We start from the raw sequence: 22,278 nt of genomic DNA on the forward strand, positions 1-22,278 counted from the left end.
GGATATAAAAGTAGCTTCCTTATTTACCTTTGTTAGTTCAACTCAGTTCCTTCTTCAGAGAGCATAAGAATTCCACTGTGTCACTTTTTTTTTTTTTTAAATGAAGTAAAATAAAACAGAAATATACTATGGCAAAGCAATGTCTATAAAATACTGAAATATTTTCTTTCCAACTAGCTACTAGCCAAAAATAGAAGCTTGATGTTTAGACATCTTTAGATATTTGAAAATCATCCAAAATTACCATTTATTAAATTGTGAAACAGTGATGCTTTTAATTCTGTTCACTCATAGTCTAAGAAACTATTTCTGGCAAGCTCCTTTATAAAAAAAGAATTCCATGCAAAGTATGAATGACTTTAATGATTGTGTCCAATAATCAAAAATTATCAGAGTGCTCTTGGATTTCTTTAGTGTGGTTAAATTGCTTTAGTATCTCTGCCATTAGTCTTTGTCATTCACTCAGTACCTCATCATAGAATTAGCTGATAAAGAATATTTTTCCCCTTCATAAGTAGCTATTAAAACATTGTTTTCAGGTTTTGTTTTACACTCTTTAGGTTCAGGAGCAGACTTTGTTTTTCTTGGACATAACTCAACCAGATTCAGCATTTAAAGTAGATTTTAAAATATGACTGGTATTACAAAACTGGTGAAAGCCAGAAGGACCAGAACATGTACAGTCATCTTGTCAGAGGTGCTGAGCACTCAGAACCTCCTTTTCAGTCTTGGTAGAGTCTGTTCAAAATTAAACCTTTGGTTTCCAAAAGGGATATTTAAAATCCTTGGCTAACATTTTCACATGAAGTCAAAAAATGTGCTGTATTTCAAAAGAAGTGTTTAATCTTCTGCAAAACTGTCACCTGTCCATACGTGCCAACTCTTGTTCTCTTGTTTCTGGTGATAACCTGTGAAGTCATTAAAGGAGGGTTGTAAATGGCAATGCACACTTGAGCAGTCCTGTTAAAGACAGCAGAAATAAGAGTCAAAAGGCCAAATTTTAAGTGTTTGGATCAAATTCCTTTTACACCACTTGCCACCATTAGAGTTTCAAGGGATTTTTGGTTTTATTTTTGTTTAGTTTTCTTTGGATTGAGTTTGGATTTTTTGCAGCTATGTTGAGACATTTGTACATTGTCCAGTTGGTTTACATGCAGATATAACTCAGAATATCTAATGACAAATGTAATATGTCTTTATTATTTTCTTTAAAAAAAAAAATCATGGTATCTTTCCAGCGCTAACATTTGAGCCACTACATATATGTGGAAACACAGAAGAGAAAGTTTCAGTGTCTGCAATATCCCACTCAGGGTTAAATCACTGCAAATCACAGATGAAATGTGCCTGGTGCTGCTGTTTAGGGAGATTTAAGTGGTGCTTTAGGCTTTGTGCACATTATTTCTATTCTAGGTGCACATTGCAATGGCTGGAGAATAATTGCATATGGCCATCACATTATATCATAATTAAGCAATTAAAGTGTGCTCGTGGCATTGTGTAGAGATTAATGACTGAGCAGGAGAAGTTGCCACAGCTTATTACACAGGCTGGCGCTCAACCCTCCCAGTGCAGCTTCTGGGCTGTGTTATTACTGCTGTCAGAACCTGTTCTGGTCTTAGAGAGGTGAAGATAGGAGTACTAGTCTCTTTCATTAAAGCCACTTTATCCTTCATAGAATGATACCTCAGAAAAGCTGCTGCTCTGCTCTAGCAGAGGAGCAATGCCAAGCACAGCTGTGATGGGTTACGATTTTGAATGTGAGAACTGTTCATTTGAGGCAGTTTTTGTTTCCATCGTTTTCTCAAAAATACATTATCTGAATTATTTTAAAAGGGTAATATTAACCAAGTACCTTTAAAAATACATCTTTGAGATTCATTCTGTATGAACACAGGCTGGATAAGCATTCCAAGAGTAGGGACAAACTCATGTGGTAGGAAGCAGAGGTAGCCCCTACGACGTGCCTGCAGTGAGCACACAGTCAGTTCGTATCAGATCACACAGGGATGTGTGCACACACACATGCACCCACCGAGGGTCAAACTCTGGTCCCAATTAGCCTCTGTTAACAGAGCTCTGTGGTTACTAATTTGCTATGAGTTACTCTAAATTAACATTGAAATCTTGAATAGCAAAACTTAGTATAAGAAAACAATATGGATATTAAATGTTCATTTTATTTTGCAAAACTGTCATAGTTTTATTTCAAAAAACAGTACTTTTTCTAATTACATTCTGCAGGTTCAGTGAAGAGGTACATCAGCCTTTTGGAGTAACAGTTAATACATTAGCCCAGGGAAATCAGCACTAGAGGATGCCTCCAGCATGCAGTTTTGAGAGCATGTCCAGTGGTATCTTCAAATATCCAAAGGCTCAGTCAGCTCACGTATTAGAAATCTGTGTTAAACAGCTATGCTTGGAAATGCCCAGAAATGTCATTTATGACAGGCCTTGGCAGGTGGAGAGTCAGAGGAAAATCTGAGTGCATTGATACCCATCAGCACGATGGTGGTCTGAAGAGTACAGACAGTGGTTATTACCTGCCTTTTGTGATACTGGTCTGATTCTTCTCCCTTGGTTTTCCTCCCGGAGCAGCTACAGGCTGATGGGCGGCAATTCGCAGTTCACCATCAACCCTTCCACGGGGCAGATCATCACCAGCGCGCTGCTGGACCGCGAGGCCAGGCAGAACTACACCCTGGTGGTGGTGGCCAGCGACGGGGGCTCCCCCAGGGCCCTCTCCAGCTCCACCAGCGTGCTCGTGGCCGTGGCCGACGTCAACGACAACCCGCCCAAATTCCAGCACCACCCCTACGTCACCCACGTCCCGTCGCCCGCCGCGGCAGGTAACCCGCTGGCTGGTGGAAGATCTTCCATGAACGGAGAGCCATGGAATGCTTTGGGTTGGAAGGGACCTTAAAGGTCATCTAGCAGCAGCCCACCTCCTATGGGCAGGGACATCTTCCCCTAAATCACATTGTTCAAAGTCCCATCTCAACCTGGCCTTGAGCTCTTCCAGGGATGGGCATTCAGAGCTTCTCTAGGCTCAATGAATCATTTTCATCTCAATGACATGCAAAGCTGTGCCACCAGAAACGTTTCTGAGATGTTCCTCTGCAGCTGGTTTCCTGGTATTATCTTTGTGCTGCATGGAATGAGGAGTAACAAACCTTAATTTGCCATGCACAATTCAGCAGGTTTTTTCTATTGTGTTCCTCCCTTCCAAATTCAATTATGTTCCTGTAGTTACATAATGTACTGTAAATGATCACCCACTCAAAAAAAGTTACTATTTTGCCAGGGTTAGGAAGACAATGGCTTGCTTTTATTTCTGAAAGTCTCCTCTGAGCAATTCCTAAAGAGGATTTCGATAACCTCTTCCAATAATGCCGTGCCTATGTCAGATGTTAATTATGTTGCCTTTCCTTGAGCCAAGTGATGAAGCAGCAATCTTCATTTTGTGGAGCCCACACCCAAATTAAAATTACTTCACCCACAACATAGGAGTTAATTTTTGGTTCAGTTCATGTTCCATGTTTTCACATACATGGATATGTGATGCCTACAGAGAGGATTCCATGACAAATGGTTTAAAAAACAAATTTTCTTTTAACAGAAAAAAAATCTTGTTTCCATGTTTTGGACTTTGTCTCTTAAACAATTGCAAATGCTTCTCCTTTTTATGGAAGAATGAATTTGTTTGCAATTCTTCTCCATTTCCACAACAACATTATGAAATTGTTTTATTATTACATTGGTGAAACTTCATGTAATCTGACTAGTGCCTTTGTCTGGTTGTTTTTGGGGTGTTTCTTTAAATTCTTTTCTCAAGGAGTACACGTAGATTGACCTGATGTTTTCTGGCAATATCTTTTTGGGTGCTTTTTGTGTGAAATCTCTTATAACTAGGAACCTAAGGTATGTTGACTCTGTTTTTAACTTAGCAAAAACCTAGGGATGTATTCACTTCTCTTATTTACAACTTTGGGGTTTTTTGTATTTTTTAACTGAGTTCAAAAAGGGGAGCTAGTAATAATATTAATATTATCTTTCAATGACTGAAGCACAAAAATCTTCATTTCTTCCTGTTTCATTTCTCATAGGGGTTTGAATACTGTTCTTGTCTAAATACTCCTGCCCCTGGAGTACAAATCACTGCACATGACAAATAGTGACATGAAGTACAGTTTTAAGGCATGCTGTCAAAGTCATTCCTGCCTGTAAATGATTTTCCCTTAAGAGGCTGAGAACAGCATGATTTTTATACAAAAGTGGGTATTGTCTAAATTTTAGTAACAGTAAAACATCAACAGTGTTGTGCAAATCAGTTGGACAGTGTCAAATTTGAAGGACATGCCATGCATTAGATCTGTAAAGTGTGGAGAGGAAGAACACCCTGGGTTCTCCTTGCAGGTGGGCAAAAAAAGAGGATAATGCAAGTGGTGCCCATACAGCCAAGCTTATTGTGAAGCATAAATTCAAAAGACCTGAAAAGACTGAGTATAATCATGTTATTGTCCTAGTGTGCAGTAGTTTTGCATTTCTGTTTTACCAGTGTGCTTTTAAAAATGCAGTCCTCTTAGTTACTGTCCTTGGAACTACTCTTAGAAAATCAGAAGTAAGGGGCTAGTGGGGAGAAAGGAGCAGCACCTGGGGAATAAGAAGAGGAGGGATTGCACAGGACAGTGGTGTAGGGTAAATGTCCATGGACACTGCCTGTTCTCTTCTGTAACCTTAATAGACTTTGAATTTCAGGGAGGTGTTTGTTTGTGGAGAAATAAACTAAGGGTAATTTTAAAAATCAAAATAGCATTCAATCTTACTGATTTTATAGTTTTTATTGTATGAATGTTCTAGAAGCATGATGACAGACCTCCAAAAGGCTGCAGGTCTGGTTCCCAGTAACTGAGATCTGTATGTCCATCTCTCTGAATGCAGTGTCCTGTTTTTCAACTCAGCATTTTTTGGCTGCGTGCGTGTCTTGTGGACTCACAGACTCACCTGCCTCTTGCTGAACTCACTTTTTTGTGAAAAAAGCAGTTGATGTTCAGGGCAGTGTGAGGAAGAGCATGTGCTTCCCGAGTGAAAGGCTGGCATGTTTCTCAGTCAGTGCATCCATGGAAGGACTGACCGAGCTTTGTTCTCCATTTCAGGCTCGTTCGTGTTTGCTGTCACCGTCACCGACGCAGATGCCGGCTCCAACGCCGAGCTCCATTATTCCCTCGTGGGGAAGAACTCTGAGAAATTCCACATTGATCCAGCAAGGGGGGCAATCCTGGCTGCAAAACCACTGGTGGGAGAGTCCGAAGTCACCATTTCTGTTCACGTGAGGGACGGCGGCCGGTACCCCAAGACGGACTCTACCACTGTCACTGTGAGGTTTGTGGACAAAGCCGAATTTCCTCGTGTTCAGGCGGAGCAGGAGATCTTCACATTCCCTGAAAACCAAGCAGTCGGGACACTTGTCACCACCGTCTCTGGATCTTCAGCCAGAGGAGGCTCCTTGTCCTATTACATCGCCAGCGGTAACCTGGGCAGCACCTTCCTGGTGGACCAGGTGACAGGACAGCTTTCTGTAGGGCGGGCTTTGGATTTTGAAGCCGTACAAAAATACGTGGTGTGGGTTGAGGCCAGAGACACAGGCTTCCCCCCCTTCTCCTCATACAAGAAATTGGAAGTGTCAGTGCTTGATGTCAATGATAATGTGCCAGAGTTTGAGCAAGATCCCTTCATTGCAGAAATAGCAGAAAACCTGTCCCCACGGAAAATACTGACAGTGGCTGCTGTCGACAGAGACAGTGGTCTAAATGGACAGCTACATTATGAAATAATTGAGGGCAATACTGAAAACAGTTTCAGTATCAATCGAGCCACTGGTGAGATCAGAAGTGTCCGGCCCTTGGACAGGGAGAAGCTGTCTCAGTACACACTAACCATCAAAGCTTCGGACAAAGGCACTCCGCTCCAGAGCACAACTGTCAAAGTTATCATTAATATCTTAGATGAAAATGACAACGCTCCGAGGTTTTCACAGATATTCAGTGCTTCTGTGCCTGAAAATGCACCTCTGGGTTTTACAGTAACGCGAGTCACCACATCAGATGAGGACATTGGGGTGAACGCGGTCAGCAGGTACTCCATAAGGGATACGAGTCTCCCGTTTGCCATAAACCCCAGCACCGGGGACATCACCATCAGCAGACCCCTGAACAGGGAGGACACCGACCGCTACAGGATCCGGGTCTCTGCGCATGACTCGGGCTGGACCGTGAGCACAGACGTCACCATATTTGTCACAGACGTCAATGACAATGCCCCACGATTTACAAAACCATCCTATTACCTGGAGTGTCCCGAGCTTCCTGGGATTGGGCTAAAGGTCACCCAGGTTTCAGCCACCGATCCAGATGAAGGGTTCAACGGTCAAGTCTTCTACTTCATAAAATCCCAGTCCGAGTTCTTCCGCATTAACGCGACCACGGGAGAGATTTTCAACAAGCAGTACTTGAGGTACCAAAACTCCAGCGGTTCCAGCAACGTCAACATCAACAGGCACAGCTTCATCGTGACATCATCCGACCGGGGCAGTCCCCCGTTAGTGAGCGAGACCACCGTCACCATAAACATTGTAGACAGCAACGACAACGCACCGCTCTTCCTCGCTCCTAAGTATTTCACTCCTGTTACTAAGAACGTCAGGGTTGGCACAAATCTAATTAAAGTTACTGCAGTGGATGACAAGGACTTTGGCTTGAATTCTGAAGTGGAGTACTTCATCTCTGATGAGAGCAAAACTAATAAATTCAGGCTGGACAGGAGTACAGGCTGGATTTCAGTGTCATCTTCACTAATGGCTGATTTGAACAAAAACTTCCTGTTTAAAGTGAAAGCCAAGGACAAGGGTAATCCCCCACTCTCATCTGAGGTAGCTGTTGAAATAGTAGTGACAGAAGAAAATTACCATACACCAGAGTTTTCCCAGAGCCGCATGAGTGTTACTATCCCAGAGAGCCACTCTGTTGGAACAGTGGTCAGGACGGTTTCAGCACGAGACAGAGATGCTGCTATGAACGGCTTGATCAGATACAACATTTCCTCCGGAAATGAAGCTGGAATCTTTGCTATTAATACAACCACTGGTACACTGACACTGGCCAAACCACTAGATTTTGAGTTACAGCAAAAGCACGAGCTGGTTGTTACTGCCACGGATGGAGGATGGGTGTCCCGAACAGGCTACTGCAGTGTCACTGTTAATGTCATTGATGTCAATGATAACTCCCCAGCATTCAGCCCTGAGGAGTACTTTCCCACCGTGTTAGAAAATGCACCCAGTGGGACAACTGTTATTTGTTTAAATGCCACTGATGCTGACTCTGGGTCTAACGCTGTGATTGCATATGCCATCCAGTCCTCAGACAGCGACCTCTTTGTCATTGACCCTAACACAGGAATCATCACCACCCAGGGATTTTTAGATTATGAAACAAAGCAGAGTTACCATTTAACAGTGAAGGCTTTTAATGTTCCAGATGAAGAGAGGTGCAGCTTTGCTACTGTCAACATCCACTTACAAGGCACAAATGAATATGTGCCCCGTTTTGTGTCCAAGCTTTATTATTTTGAGGTTTCAGAGGCAGCCTCCAAAGGTACTGTCGTAGGTGAAGTTTTTGCAAGTGATCGTGACATGGGAATTGATGGAGAAGTCCACTACCTCATCTTTGGCAACAGCAGAAAGAAGGGCTTCCAGGTAGATGAGAAAAGTGGCCAGATCTACGTTTCAGGCCCTCTTGACAGAGAAAAAGAAGAACGAATCTCTTTGAAAGTCCTTGCAAAAAATCTGGGGAGCATTCGTGGTGCAGACATAGACGAAGTAACTGTTAATATCACAATCCTGGATGCCAACGATCCTCCTGTTTTTACCTTGGGAACCTACAATATACGGATCAGCGAGGGTGTTCCGCCAGGCACCCACGTCACGTTTGTCAGTGCCTTTGATTCAGATTCTGTCCCCAGCTGGAGCAGGTTTTCCTATTTCATCGGGTCTGGCAACGAGAACAGCGCCTTTTCCATCAACCCACAGACGGGGCAGGTGACGGTCACGGCAGAGCTGGACCGAGAAACGCTGCCCGTCTACAACCTGTCTGTGCTGGCCATCGATTCGGGAACGCCCTCGGCCACAGGAAGTGCCTCTCTGCTGGTGACCTTGGAGGACATCAACGACAACGGCCCTACCTTGTCCACCAGGCAGGGAGAGGTCCTGGAGAACAGCCGCGCAGGAACTCTGGTGATGACCCTTCAGTCGGCGGATCCCGATCTCCCTCCCAACCAAGGGCCGTTCACATATTACTTGCTCAGCACTGGCCCTGCCACCAGCTACTTCAGCCTCAGCACCGCTGGAGTCCTGACGACGACCAGGGAGATCGACAGGGAGCAAATCAGCGATTTCTACCTCTCAGTGATTACGAGGGACTCTGGCGTCCCTCAGATGTCTTCCACAGGAACTGTGCAGATCAAGGTCATAGACCAAAACGACAACCCGTCTCAGCCCAGAACAGTGGAAATCTTTGTTCACTATTACGGCAACCTCTTCCCAGGTGGAATTTTGGGCAACGTAAAGCCTCAGGATCCGGACGTGCTGGACAGCTTCCAGTGCTCCCTCACCTCGGGAGTGACCAGCCTGTTCAGCATTCCCGCGGGCACCTGCGAGCTGCACTCGCAGGCGAGGTCCACGGACGGCACCTTCGACCTGGCGGTGCTCAGCAGCGACGGGCTGCACGGCGCCGTCACCAGCAGCGTCCGCGTCTTCTTCGCGGGCTTCAGCAACGCCACCATCGACAGCAGCGTGCTGCTGCGCCTGAGCGCCCGCGGCGTGCGGGACTTCCTCGGCAACCACTACCTGCCCTTCCTGCGCGTGGCCAGCTCCCAGCTGACGGGGCTGGGCACGGCCGTGCGGCTCTACGGGCTGCACCAGGACGGCAACCACACCTTCCTGCTGGCGGCCATCAAGCGCGCCAACGGCCAGTACGTGAGCCCCAGCGGCGTGGCCACCTTCTTCGAGAGCATCAGGGACGTGCTGTTCCGCCAGAGCGGGGTGCGCGTGGAGGCCGTGGACCACGACTGGTGCCTGCAGAGCCCGTGCCAGAACGGGGCCAGCTGCCTGAGGAGGCTGGCGGTGGGCCCGGCGCTGCGGACGCACGAGAGCGTGCCCGTCATCGCGGTGGCCAACGAGCCGCTGCGGCCCTTCGTGTGCCGCTGCCTGCCGGGCTACGAGGGCGGCCTGTGCGAGAGCGACATCGACGAGTGCCTGCCGGCGCCCTGCCACAACCACGGCACCTGCCACAACCTGCTGGGGGGCTTCTCCTGCAGCTGCCCCGAGGGCTTCACCGGCATGGCCTGCGAGAGGGACATCAATGAGTGCCTGTCCAACCCCTGCAAGAACGGAGCTGCCTGCCAGAACTTCCCGGGCAGCTTCAACTGCGTCTGTAAAACCGGCTACACAGGTACGTCTCTGCTCTCTCTACCTTACGGTCCAGGAAACATGGCCAGAGTGTGGAGATGTGCCTGCTTAGCCCAAAATTGTCTGAGCACGAGCTTCCCCAGTAGATGAAGAGTGTGGACACTGCTGAAGGCCTAGGCAGATTTTAGCCAGGCCTTTTCTCAGCTTCTGAGTTCTTTTTCTCAGGCTGGGAGGTTTTTCCCAGGCTGAGACAGTTTCTCAGCTCTGGCCTGAGCCTTTCCCAGGGTGACAGCTTTCTTGTAAACAGAAAGGAATTAATAAACAGAGATTAGCACCTGGTCTTGACTGAGGGACAGTTTTGTGATGTATGTGACAGGAGATGTTTTCTCCTGTTGTCCAGTGAACTACTGTCCTGTTTGAGGTTTGCAAACCACTCTATAAATATGGTTCAGTTTTTCAGTAAAATGCTTCTTTCGCTTCTCTTGCTTAAGAAGCCGTTTGTCGTTACTATACGCCACTCTCCACGTATAACGACAAAAGAGGTCATGCAAAAGGAGGTATTAACAGTGTGAAAGCTCAGAAGACCAGGTGCCCACAATATTATTTTATTTTACCTCTCACCCAAGGCAAATCTCACTTACCTGATTTGCATTAGAACAGAAGGATTTTTGCAAGAGCTGTTTAAATTTTTTAAATGTGTGGAAACCATTTCCAATGCTCAAGTATGATTTTTCTGTACATGTTATTGTTACGCATATTGCGGGAGCATTTCAAGTCTGCTAGAAGTGTGCCAAGCAAGAAAATCAGCCTCTGCCCCAAATTACTTGCAGGACAGAAAACAGATGAAGGATATGGGAAAAACCAGAATTAAGGCAAAATGGTCAACCTCTCTGTTCTGTATTTTGTCCCTTTGTCACTTATTTTTTTCATTAAGGGCAGAAATGTCTGCACATTCCTACCCCTTCTGAGTGCTTTTTGTCTGATATTTATTACACATTCAAACACAGCAGCATTGTAACCCTAGAAAAGCAGGCTGGTCTTTGTATTTAAGGAAGGTCTGAACAATTTTAACCAGTGCTTATAACCACTTTTTATAGAAATCAGAAAAAACAAAAACTAACCAAAGGAGATTAGGTGAGGCTTTCAGTGCCTTTTCTAAGAAGTATTTCTGTATTGCTGAAGCCCCAGCTCAGCACAGCTGTGTCCATTCTGGTGTGGGACTTGCTACCACCGCCTCTACCACAACTTACCTGTAACGCACAGAGGGATCAGGGGATCCATTGTTCCTTTGAGTTTTTTAATTAAAGCAGATCTGTGCAGGAGAGAATGGAGGAGAAAGTTAATTAATTTCAAAGTAAAGGTTTAGCTACATAATTTAAATCACAGCTGCAGCAGTGGATACATATTCAGTGAAATATCAAGGATGTTGATGAGATCTTCTGCGTGCACCTCACAAATACGCTCCTGAGCCCCAGGCCAGCAGCAATTTATTCTTAATTGACAAGCAGTTCTAATTAAGTTACCAATCCAGGATTTTATTTCATGTTGTGTTAGCACATCAAATTATTTTGCCAGGAGCATCATGGCAAAATAATTCTAGAGCACCTATACCCTGTAACTCTTGAGGTCATTAGCACCAGAGAGTATATAGGTGTGAGTTTGCTGTTGCAGTGAAGCAAAACACTTCATTAACTCTAGCAGCAAACTACAGTTTAGACTGTAACAGTTTAGACTCTAGACTGTAATTTGAAACAGTTATGAAGCATCCAGCTGATTTCTTCTGCTATTAAAGCTCGTGCCTTAATGCTCAGCCCTTATGTCAGCTGAAAACCAAGCACTGCATGTGATAAGTTGAAAAAAAAGATGAGTATTTTTACCAAGAGAATGTGATGAGAGACTCTTAGAGTTTGAAGTGTTGGATTTCTTTCATGCCATGAATTAAATGTGGCATCTGATAGGAGCTTTCTTAAACTCCTTGTCAACACAAATAACCTTAAAATAGACTGCCACTGAGGCAGACATTTCTGTTTGGGAGTCAGATGTTGTTTAATCAGTTGGCCATTGCAGAATCAAGAGTTATTAAAGTGTCCTGAGCTTAATTGATCAAGACAGAAAACAAATGGCACCAGTGTAATTAAAAGACCAAATATCTTTGGAGTTTAATATCAACAGAGCTTATTAGATAAGATCACAATTAACACACAGTATATTTAGACATTTTATGTCTGCAAAAGCATATTTGAAATTCTGCAAATTAAATATTCAATGAGTTCTGCAAACAAATGTCAGTGTACTGATTGTTTGAGAATGCTTGACATAGAGGCTATTATGTCATTATAATACTGCCAACAGAAAGAGAACACAGCTGCTTGGGCTCTTAATTTGCATTCACATGTGATTAAAGATAGCCACAGTGGATGCAAAAAAACCTGTTTGTTCACGAATATAAGCCTTGAGTGCCTCAATAACAACAAAAAAGTGGCATCCAAAATAGTGGATTTCTAATTCAGTTCCCCATATACATAGCTTTCCTGCTTCTGTTGGAATGAAAATGCAGTCTCATAATTGAATTTGCATGCTTGGTAAAAAAGATAACATTTACATGGTAGTGCATGCAAGTAGAAATTAGTATTTTCTGGGACAGACTCTCTGTTCACTGTAAATTAGAGTACATGAGCTGTAGACTTTTTATAATGGTGTACCTGAAAACTGAGAGTCTTATTTTTCCTTGATTTACTGTGTTTTGTCAGCTGCATTTCACTTCATCATACTGCAAAAGGTAATGTCATTCTTTTCACTGGATAGGATTATAAAGACGGATTACCTCAGAGCAACATCATTAGGGTTTGAACAATCTGTTATAATTATATCTCTTAATGATGAACAGGTTTTGTTTTTAAAATAATCACTTTCTGGAGGGAATATGCTTGGTGATTTACAGTAGTTGTCTGCCCTTCCTTTGAACCCTTCATTTCCTGTTTTCCAGGATTCATTAAGATGAAGGAATGTAGGTTTGTGAAGTTGTTTCAAATGCAAGATTAGAATATGCGAACAACCACTTTAAAAGATGGACACAGAGAACCACAAAAACTAAAACTCTCAAATCAGCTGAAATCTTGACTCAAGAGCATTCAGCTGGTATCTGTTCCTGTTATATTTTTCAATTAAAAAAAAAAAAAGTCTGAGGAACTTAGATTTTTGCATAAGCCCCTGCCTGTGATAGCATCAGCTGGAGGTGATGAATGATAAATGTTGCATGCTGTCTGTTACCAATTATCCAGCATTCTCCTAATTTTCATGGTCTTCAGAAAAAGATCTTTCTGATGCAGAAATGAATACTTTGCATGTTTCAGAATTTCAGCTGACTGTAAACTCAGCTAGCTTCAATTTTCATCTAGGCCAATTTGGATGGGATTTTGAGCAACTTGGTCTTGTGGAAGATGTCCCTGCCCATGGTAGGGGGTTGGAACAAGATGGTTTTTAAGGCCCTTTCCAACCCAAATCATTCTATGATTCCATAATGATTCCTACACTTTAGTTGGTTTCAAGAGCTCTTCAAACAATAGTTAAGCATAAAGAAGATGCCGTTATTCATTGGTTAAAGTAAGTGCAGCTGAAATAAATACCCATATTCTCTTGCTGACTCAGCAAATGGGCCAGCTTTAATGCTAGCTGAGAAAAAGAGTATTTAGTAAGACTGAACTGCAAAAATCTGAGTAAGCCTTTTTAGCTGCACTTGATTTTTGTGAAAACTAAGCAACATCACTGAGCTATTTTAAGCATGTCTGTCTCACTCTTGCAATGTGCTCCCCTCCATAAGTCAAAGATCTCTGCTACGGGCCATAAATTGAAAACAAAGAAAACAGCAAAATCTCACATAAAAAGTTAGCTCATCCTTCAGTCATGCCCATTAGAGAATAAAACATAAATAAATACCCCCAAAGCATAATTAGATTCAGACACTGGAAAAGTTTCCTGGATTTATGGTGCATCTACAAGTGACGTATTAACCGCAGGAATCCTCCAGCGCTCCATTTCCATCCTGCTTGCAGTCACACATGGAGGGCTGCTGCTCACATGGAAGAGCTGCTTGCAGACTCTAGGTTAAACAGGAAAGTAGAAGAGGGGGAAGAAAACAAGAGGTTTTCTTCATTTGGTAACTCAAGTTGTAAAACTCTGGAAAAGGCAGCAGGGTTCATAAAGCATAGTCCTGGTTTTCTACAGTTTGCAGCACCAGCAGCCTCTAAGGACTGCCTATTGTGCATTCCTGTCATGGGAGATGTAAAATTACAAGAGCTGTGTGACACACAAGAATGGACACCCTCTGTGCAAGCTCATGTTGTGCTTTTAACTTAAACGTATGCATATGGTGTAAGAAATAAAATAATTAATTATAAGTGCAAAAAGAAGCATTAAGACAATCTTAGCCCTTGCTTTGTGCATGTAGCCTGGCTGAGATGGAGTTCAGGAGAAGTCTGGGAGACCATGGCTGTTTTGGTGAATTTTTGCAGTGAAACAGGGAGGACAAGCATATCAATACTTTGAAGTTTTTGTTGAGCACAGGCAGTGAAGGCTGGCACTGCTGGCTACAGGAAGACAGGTTCCAGGAGTGGCATGTAGTGGAAGTGCTGCTAAACTCATCAAAACCAAGCAATGAAAAACCTTAGCAATTAAGTCCAATATTTTTGAATTAATGTTTTCATACAAAGAAAATTTTAGTTTCGTACAAAGAATATGCGTGTCCGTATTTGGTGTCTGCTAAAATCTTCACTTTTTCTCTTGGTTCCCTTCCTTGCTGAAATGAATTATGTGATTTCAGTTTGTTCTCTGGGGAATAATATTTACCACATGTACAATGTCTGCTTAGGAAAGGACTGTATCCAGGGTAGCTTGTTTTAGCTCCAGAGGACTGTGGTCTCTCCAAGTCAGGAAGGAGGTTGTAATTGATGGGGAAAAATACAGAAAATCATATAATGTACAATAGCAGCCTCTGTTCAGCATGACCTGCTTGTGCAGGGTCCAGCAAGGGCTGTCTGTATCTCCTTTGCACTCATGAGTATATTGCACTCAGCAGGGAGGAAAAAAGATGCATTTTTACAGTTCTTTACTTCAGCATTGTCTTTAATTGCATGATCTGTCTTTTATAGACACCAGTTAATAAAATAAATAATAAAATTCAATGCAATTGAAACTACAGTCCACCAGTGCCTATAATCACAATGAGACACTTGAAAAGTGAAGATACTTTCTCTGGGCCACAGATTATGCCTCTGACAGGGCTGGGAGCAGCATCTCTCCATCCCAGAGCTGGTTCCTGCACCCTGTCTCCTGGCCACGTTTCAGCATTGGTTCTCAACTTCATTGACTATACCACCAGCCTGACTTTCCTGTTTCCCTGAATAGTCTGACCTGGAAATTGCTTTTGTTCCCTCATCACAGGGAAAACATGTGACTCCACTGTCAACTACTGTGAGTGCAACCCCTGTTTCAATGGTGGGTCCTGCCAGAGTGGGCTGGAGGGGTATTTCTGCCACTGTCCCTTTGGTGAGTACCCTTCTCCTCCTCTGCTCTCCATCTCCCCTTTCTCTATTCCTATTTATATGTATCTTTACCAGCATAAATGATTTCTGGTTTGAAAATTATTCAAGGTCCAAAAAAGCTGCATGTATTTAGAGGTTCAATTAACTTATTTTTCTTTAAAAGAAAATTAAAAAGTGATGTGGTCATTACAAATGCATATTTGTCATTCCTAGTAGCAGGTCCTTTCTCTGTCACACAAAAGACCAAGCCAAACAACTCAGTGCCTAAAAATTAGAAAGAATATTTCTGATTAGATAGATAGATACAGATAACTGTCCAAAAGTAGGAATGGATGCTTGAAATACTTAAATCAAGACCACTGACTTCCTAAAGAAGAAACTTAACCACAGCTGGATCAGGGCTAAAGTACCTTCACTACCAAGAATATCCAAAGTTCAGTCTGAAGGAGGAGGTATGATGATAACAAAGCTCTCCTGATGAATAACAGGCACTTCTAATGGAGCTGAAGAGTAAGACCACTGTAAATAACATCAGTGTTTTACATCAGAGAAGCATGTAGTAGTGCCAAAATAGTTTCATAATTTTTAGAATTTAATTATCCCAGATTTGGTTTGTGGAACGAATCCAATAAAAACATAGAACAACATGGATATTTTAAGGCATCATGACACAATTGCAGCGAGTTTGATTTTGAATGCAGATTAATCCAGAATTGCCATTGTTCATATGGAAAAGTATGAAATTAAATGTAAGAGATTAATAAAAAAAACAGAAATGTACAGAAATCATCTACAGTGTTTTAAGGTTGCTGAAAACCCTCTCACAAAAGTATGGTTCTCAATATGCATTTGTAACTAATGTTGAATAAGTTTTTCTATTGACATGTGGGATAATTTCTCTATTCTCTTTTATTTCTTTTATGGTACATTTCCTCAGGGTATATGAATTTCCCATTGCAAATGTAACTAATATTCATAAATTAAATCAGGGTTTTTTCCCCCATTGTTGCTCCAGTAAAAGAAAAATCAAGGGAAATGATGTGACAGAGGTCTGAAAAGAAGTATGTAGAATGCACCAAAATATTAATATCAGCAAAAACTTGAGAAGACATAATATTTTAATCACATATATGCTTATTTCATAAGTATAAAAAATGAACCACCCAGTGAGAAACAGTTCAGATAACAGCCACAGAGTGAAAAATAAACTCAACTTGCACATTTATTTCCATAGCTGGATAATAGATGCCTGATGATAACTAACAAACATGTCTTGATAGAGCTGTCAAACTGGCTTGGTTTGGTGTTTTCCAAAGAAGCCACAGAGCTCAAAATGCTTTTCAATAGATGCATCAGTCCTTTGTAACTCGATTTTTGAGTTTAAACACAATGCACCTGGCTGTGTGATTTTAATTGTGCATTAGGGGCTCCACAGCCTTGTCAGGAGCACATCCCTACTTTGCTCCCGGGAGAATGCACAGTGAGGAAAAACTCCCCAATTCCAGACTTGGCTCCTCATTTTTCAGGTGTTTTTGGGAATCACTGCGAGCTCAACAGTTATGGGTTTGAAGAGCTGTCCTACATGGAGTTCCCCAGCATGGATCCCAACAACAATTACATCTACATCAAGTTTGCCACCATAAAGAGCCACGCCCTGCTGCTGTACAACTACGACAACCAGACCGGGGAGCGGGCGGAATTCCTGGCCCTGGAAATCGTGGAGGGCAGGCTGAGGTTCTCCTACAACCTGGGCAGTGGCACCTACAAGCTCACCACAGCCAAGAAGGTGTCTGATGGGCAGTTCCACACCGTCATCGCCCGCCGCGCTGGAATGGTAAGAAGTGCAAAAACGAGGATTTTAAGGCAAGCTCAGCCGAATCTCTTTGGCTTCCAGGCGAGCTCAGAGAAGGTGAAATGAGTGACATTTCATTTGCTAGCAGAAACTCCAACTTTGGGAAAAACCTCCTTCGTTTCTCCCTTATTCCAGCTGACTCAAAGCCCCGTGGTGGTTTGTTCAGTATGATGATGATAAAGTGTAATGAAAAAAACATGTGCAAAGTGCCCCCATACTCTCAGTGAGAAAAATGAGAGCCAGGAATAATTAATGACATAGATGACTACGCACGGGGCTAATTAGCTGGTGTAGATTACAGGGATGATTATCAGGGAATGCTAATTAACCACAGTAATTGCAAAAAGCCTCATAATAATTTTTCTCAACGTTTGGAAAATAGAAGTGGACAAACCATGACCTCCTTGAGCTAATCCAGAGATTTCACCAATCTCATTGGACTAGGAGCCTGGTTTTCCTCTGTAGCATGCATGTAAAGAGTTAAAAGCTGCTACATCAAGAGAATTTTTGAGGGGAAGGAGGGAAGTTACTGCTTTGTCCCCCAGAATGCATCTGATGTGAGGAACTCTGCCAAAAACTGGGACAACTGATTGCCATATGCCTGGCACTCTGACCCCTCTCCTGCCTTCATTTTTTTCTCCAATAAACGTTTTCTATTCCTCTTCTCTCATTTTTTAATAATATTTCCAAAGCAGAACATAAACCAAATGCTCTTGGAATCCAAGCCAAGGTTTTTGACTCCACAGTGTTTGAGTTAGAAATGAAACCAAATCTATTTGCCATCCATAATCAGGAACTATTACCCAACAGTTCCCTTCTCAGGCAGAGATGGCCAGCATACGTGGAATTCCATGTTCTTCCCATGTTTGGAAGTAAAGTCAGAGAATAATAATATATGGTGGGCTTCCCCATTTTGTTTTGTGTATTTCAAGCTAGAAGTGATGAAGGGAATAAAAGCAATAAACTCTGCTACCCAGTGTGCCTCCCCTCTAGTCCCTGCGTGTCTTGAGCCTGAAACTCCATTTCAGTTCATAGTGCAAGACCTGATATCTCCATTTATTCTGGGTGTTGGTCTCTTCTCCCAAGGTACAAGCAACAGGACAAGAGGAAATGGCCTCAAATTGCAGCAGGGGAGGTTCAGATTGAATATTAGCAAAGAGTTCTTCCCCAAAAGGGTTGTCAGTGCCTGGAACAGGCTGCCCAGGGAGTGATTGGGTCACCATCCCTGGAGGCATTAAAAAGATGTGTAGATGTAGCACCTGGGGACATGGTTTGGCAGTGGCCTTGACAGTGCTGGCTCAGTGGTAGGACTCCTGCAGATCTTCTCCAACATTAAGGATTCTATGGTTCTGTGAAATCCAGTCTTCAGCTGGATTTGCAAATCCAATTTGTGTGTATTTTTAGGACTTATATAGCCAAATAACATGAAGGATAATTGTGATGTTGTGAGCAATGACTTTGGTTTAACGTGCTTTGATATCAGATATCAATTTGCATCTTGCAAATTTAATAATTTACATCACAGCTTCCTAATGGTAAAGCCCAAAGATGCACTTTAATCTTGACATGCACCAGGTTCCCATTTCAGTAACTAGAGAAGAATGTTACTTCTATAAATAAGATGTAAATCGCTAAGTGTAGGGGCACAGAGTAAAAGTTGCAACAAATAAATGAAGTACGTTGAAGAAAAAAAAACAGAAAGAAAATGTTTTACTTGTCAGAGTGCCAGAGGACTATAGAAGAAGAGAGAACATAAAAAGAGCTATTTATAGAAATTTCAGCTATGAATGCTTCAGGCTAAGAGCAAGCTTTAAAACTACCTATACCTTTGTGTGATTTGTTTGTTTGTTTATTTGTTTTTAATGTTTAAACCTATTCAGTAATGTCAGCTGTTTACAAACAGTATGTGAAGAGAATCGCCTTTGTCTTGGATATTTCTGCTAGAGAAAAAATGTCTCCCAGGTGTCCAAAACTGTAAAAAATAGGCCCCCTTCAGGATTCCAAATCTGTCATTTCCTACAGCACAGCGGGATTTTATCGGAAACTGGTAAAATCATTAAGTTGTCAGTCCTGAGCTATTGCAAAGTGACAGGATAGAAAGGCTCATAATGTGGCAAGGTAACTGTAGAGTAATGCTTAAGTAACAAGCAGGAACATTTGACTAACATTAGAAAATAAATTGTATGAACTCTGGTCCAAGTAAAATATATTCTCAAATATCCAGCCCTTCAGCTGGGGTTGGAGCTTGGCTTGCAGAGCACATAGCGATGTAAGTTAGGGAGATTATGCTGATTGAGCTAAGAACAAAAAACTCATTTCAGTTTTTGTTGTTGATGTTCTGAAGGAAAATATGTATGCATGTGGTGGCATACAGAGCAGCCAGCTTATTATTCTTTCTCTGAATTGTTTCATTTACACAGGGCTATAATCTGCTTTGGAACTGCAGACTGACATTTCTTGGGAGAAGCACTCTGCTCATTTGTATGGAAAGAAATTCAAGATAAGCTTCCATTAAAAATAGCAGATTGAACAATTTAATCGTACTGTAGGGCATGATTTAGGGCTAAGAGCTCTGAATTTATTTGGTCAATACCGTGTGTCAGCTTGCAGCGTGTTTGCAGCTAGCATGGACAATCTGTGGGGATTTCAACAGGCTGTTGTTACCAAACTTATTTGCAGGCAGTAGAAAAAACCTCTGCAGAGTAATGATGTACTGATAGCCAGTGCTGCTTGCTCAGCTCCCATAGAGCAGGCTAAATCAAAATATAAACCCAGGCATTTTTAAAGGTGGCGTTTGATTTAAATTTGCTGTAAAACTGTACCACACATCTAGCTGAAACATGAGGAGATGTACAATGTGGAGATTATGTTTATTTTTCTGAAAATTTGTTTTAAGGAATAACTAACCTTCAGGGTTGGTTGGGGTTTCTTTTTTTTCAGCGCATCTGTTATTAATAAATCACTGTGGGGACAATTCTTTGCTAAATAAGGAATAAAATAAAAACTCCTTTTTAAATCAGCAGGAGTTATTTCATGATTTTAGTGACAGCTTTGGTTAGACTTTTATAGATTGCAAACAGAAGTGCCATGAGTAGCATTAGTGTCAATAAATTGGATGGGTAGTCTCAGAATCACAGAATAGTTTGGGTTGGAAAGAACCTTAAAGACCATCTGGTGCCCTTCTATGAGACCAGGCTGAGGCAACCTCATTGTCTGGGACTTGATGGCTTGGGGATAAAAACAGTAATAATAATACTAATACTAATACTAATACTACTACTACTACTACTACTACTACTAATAATAATAATAATAATAATAATAGTAAGACTGCTGTAAGTACTGCTAATGCCTGGTATTTCTCTAAACATCAGCTCAGTCCCACTCTAGGTGTCCAGATCCCTCATGACCTCTTAGTCAATGTCCATTTGGTTACTTTTTGAGTTTTATTGAGTAGCTGGTTATTATTTTTAACTAGTAAGCTCAGTGTTTCTACTCCCAGGGTCACAATTTTTAATTTTTTTTTTTATTTTAATCTCAATGTTTGTACTCCCAGCTTTTGTAACATGCTTTTTATCAAGTTCAGTATGTTTAATGTCATGCTAAAGCCCCTGAAGGAACGCCCTTTGTGATCAGAGGCTTTTTGCTCAAATTATCTGAACCATATCAATAGTAGGATATGGTATGAGCCAAAATAACTTTAGTTTCAAGGAGTAAAGCAAACAAGTAGAGAGAAACCCTGCCCAAATGTGAAAAATTGGTGTTTAACTGCTTCTCTGTGTGAAGCAGACTATTAGCTCCCTCTCTGTTTGTATCCAATCCCGAGTGACATCCTGATACACAAGTGCTCCTTTCTAGCCAAGTCCTTGATAGAATACACTTAAGCATAAGTAGTTCATGTAGCTGGAGACTAAACCTTGTAATATTCAGCATATTTGTGGGTGTGCCTTTTGCAGGCAGCATCCCTGACAGTGGATTCCTGCTCTGAGGACCAGGAGCCAGGCTACTGCACTGTTAGCAACGTTGCTGTTTCGACTGACTGGTAAATACTTCTTCATTTTGTGGGGTTAGTTTGGGGCTTGGGTGGGGTTTGGTTTTTCTTCTTTGGAGTAAAATTAAAAGTAAAGGTAAGAAGAAATCTCCCTGTAAAGCCAGAAAGTTGGAGTTTCTGCATGGAACTGGATCATAACAAGGAGTTTGCTCAGAAATCTCCAGTTCTCTACACCCCAGGGTCTGGTGGAGTCAGGAAATGCATGGCCATGAGTGTCTGCACTGTGGTGCAAATGAGGATAAGATCTATTGCCTAATGTATTTATTTAACCATCACCTCTCATTGCTCATAAAGACGTAAAAAATAAAATCATCTGATTACTGCAGTCTTAAAAATATATTAAGAGTAATGACTTTGACATTGTTTTCAGGTGTTGTCTGTTACAGTTTCGAGTTCATAAACAGTGTCCAGTAAAGAAAGCAAACGTTATTTCTGGTGTTTACTGTAACTAACTCAGTAGCCTTTGGGTTGTATCTTTGGAGGTAACAGTAACTTTAATCGAAATCACTTTGGATAATTTCTTACCATAATCGCAGTCATGTTTGCTGCAGGGTTTCCCTGCCAGCAGAGGTGTTACATCTTTGCAAAACAATGGGTCCATCTTCCTGCTATTTAAGTGTCATCTACTATAATCTCAATTATAGTCCTTATTTGTTGTGATCTCAAGAACACTGCTTAGTCAAGTGAATAGAAATTCTGACATGCAAATTGAGTGTGAATTTAGAGTGATGCCCACTATAACTGTTAGTTCAAGTGCTATTGATCTTTCTGTCTCCCCTTCTAAATGTAAAATACCAATTTGGGAAGAGGAATTTTAGCTGCAGGCTGTAGCTGATGGTTGCAGTTCCTGTGCTGTCATCACTATCCTGATGTCTGGTACTGATTAGTTATTTTTTCTCTTTTGCAGGACTCTGGATGTACAACCAAATCGAGTTACTGTTGGTGGCATCAGGTCCATAGAGCCCATCCTTCAGAGGAGAGGACAGGTGGAAAGCCATGATTTTGTGGGCTGCATCATGGAGTTTGCAGTCAATGGACGTCCCCTGGAGCCCAGCCAGGCCTTGGCAGCCCAAGGAATCTTAGATCAGTACGTCTGCTATATGTGGGATAAAGGGACCCCGTTTGCAATAAAAGGAACCTGTCATGAATGCTATTCCATTCAGACACCAAGAGATATTTCATGTTAGAAAAAAACAACTGTAGAACCTACAGTAAAATGTGAAAAATGTAGGAAGAAAGTGAGTTTAGATTAAATGTTCACTAAAACTTAGAGAGTCTTAAAAAAACAAAGCAGCATCATTACATTTCTATTGTCAGTGATTATTCAAGTTGCTTTGCAAGCTGAAATTGAGTAGCCCCTGTTCTTGTTTCT

At 42.1% G+C, this 22,278-nt stretch overlaps 1 protein-coding gene across 1 annotated transcript in view; it reads left to right on the forward strand.

Annotated features, from left to right (window-relative positions):
* Positions 1 to 22,278, forward strand: part of FAT4 (FAT atypical cadherin 4) — a 120,241-nt gene that overhangs the window by 85,368 nt on the left and 12,595 nt on the right. The window contains exons 8-13 of the mRNA XM_056490015.1: positions 2,599 to 2,849; positions 5,157 to 9,506; positions 14,903 to 15,007; positions 16,530 to 16,837; positions 20,812 to 20,897; positions 21,814 to 21,993. Of these exons, the coding sequence (XP_056345990.1) occupies positions 2,599 to 2,849; positions 5,157 to 9,506; positions 14,903 to 15,007; positions 16,530 to 16,837; positions 20,812 to 20,897; positions 21,814 to 21,993 (5,280 nt within the window). The remainder of the gene's footprint in view (positions 1 to 2,598; positions 2,850 to 5,156; positions 9,507 to 14,902; positions 15,008 to 16,529; positions 16,838 to 20,811; positions 20,898 to 21,813; positions 21,994 to 22,278) is intronic.

Source organism: Oenanthe melanoleuca, chromosome 4 (genome assembly GCF_029582105.1).
Source record: "Oenanthe melanoleuca isolate GR-GAL-2019-014 chromosome 4, OMel1.0, whole genome shotgun sequence".
NCBI classification, from domain to species: domain Eukaryota; kingdom Metazoa; phylum Chordata; class Aves; order Passeriformes; family Muscicapidae; genus Oenanthe; species Oenanthe melanoleuca.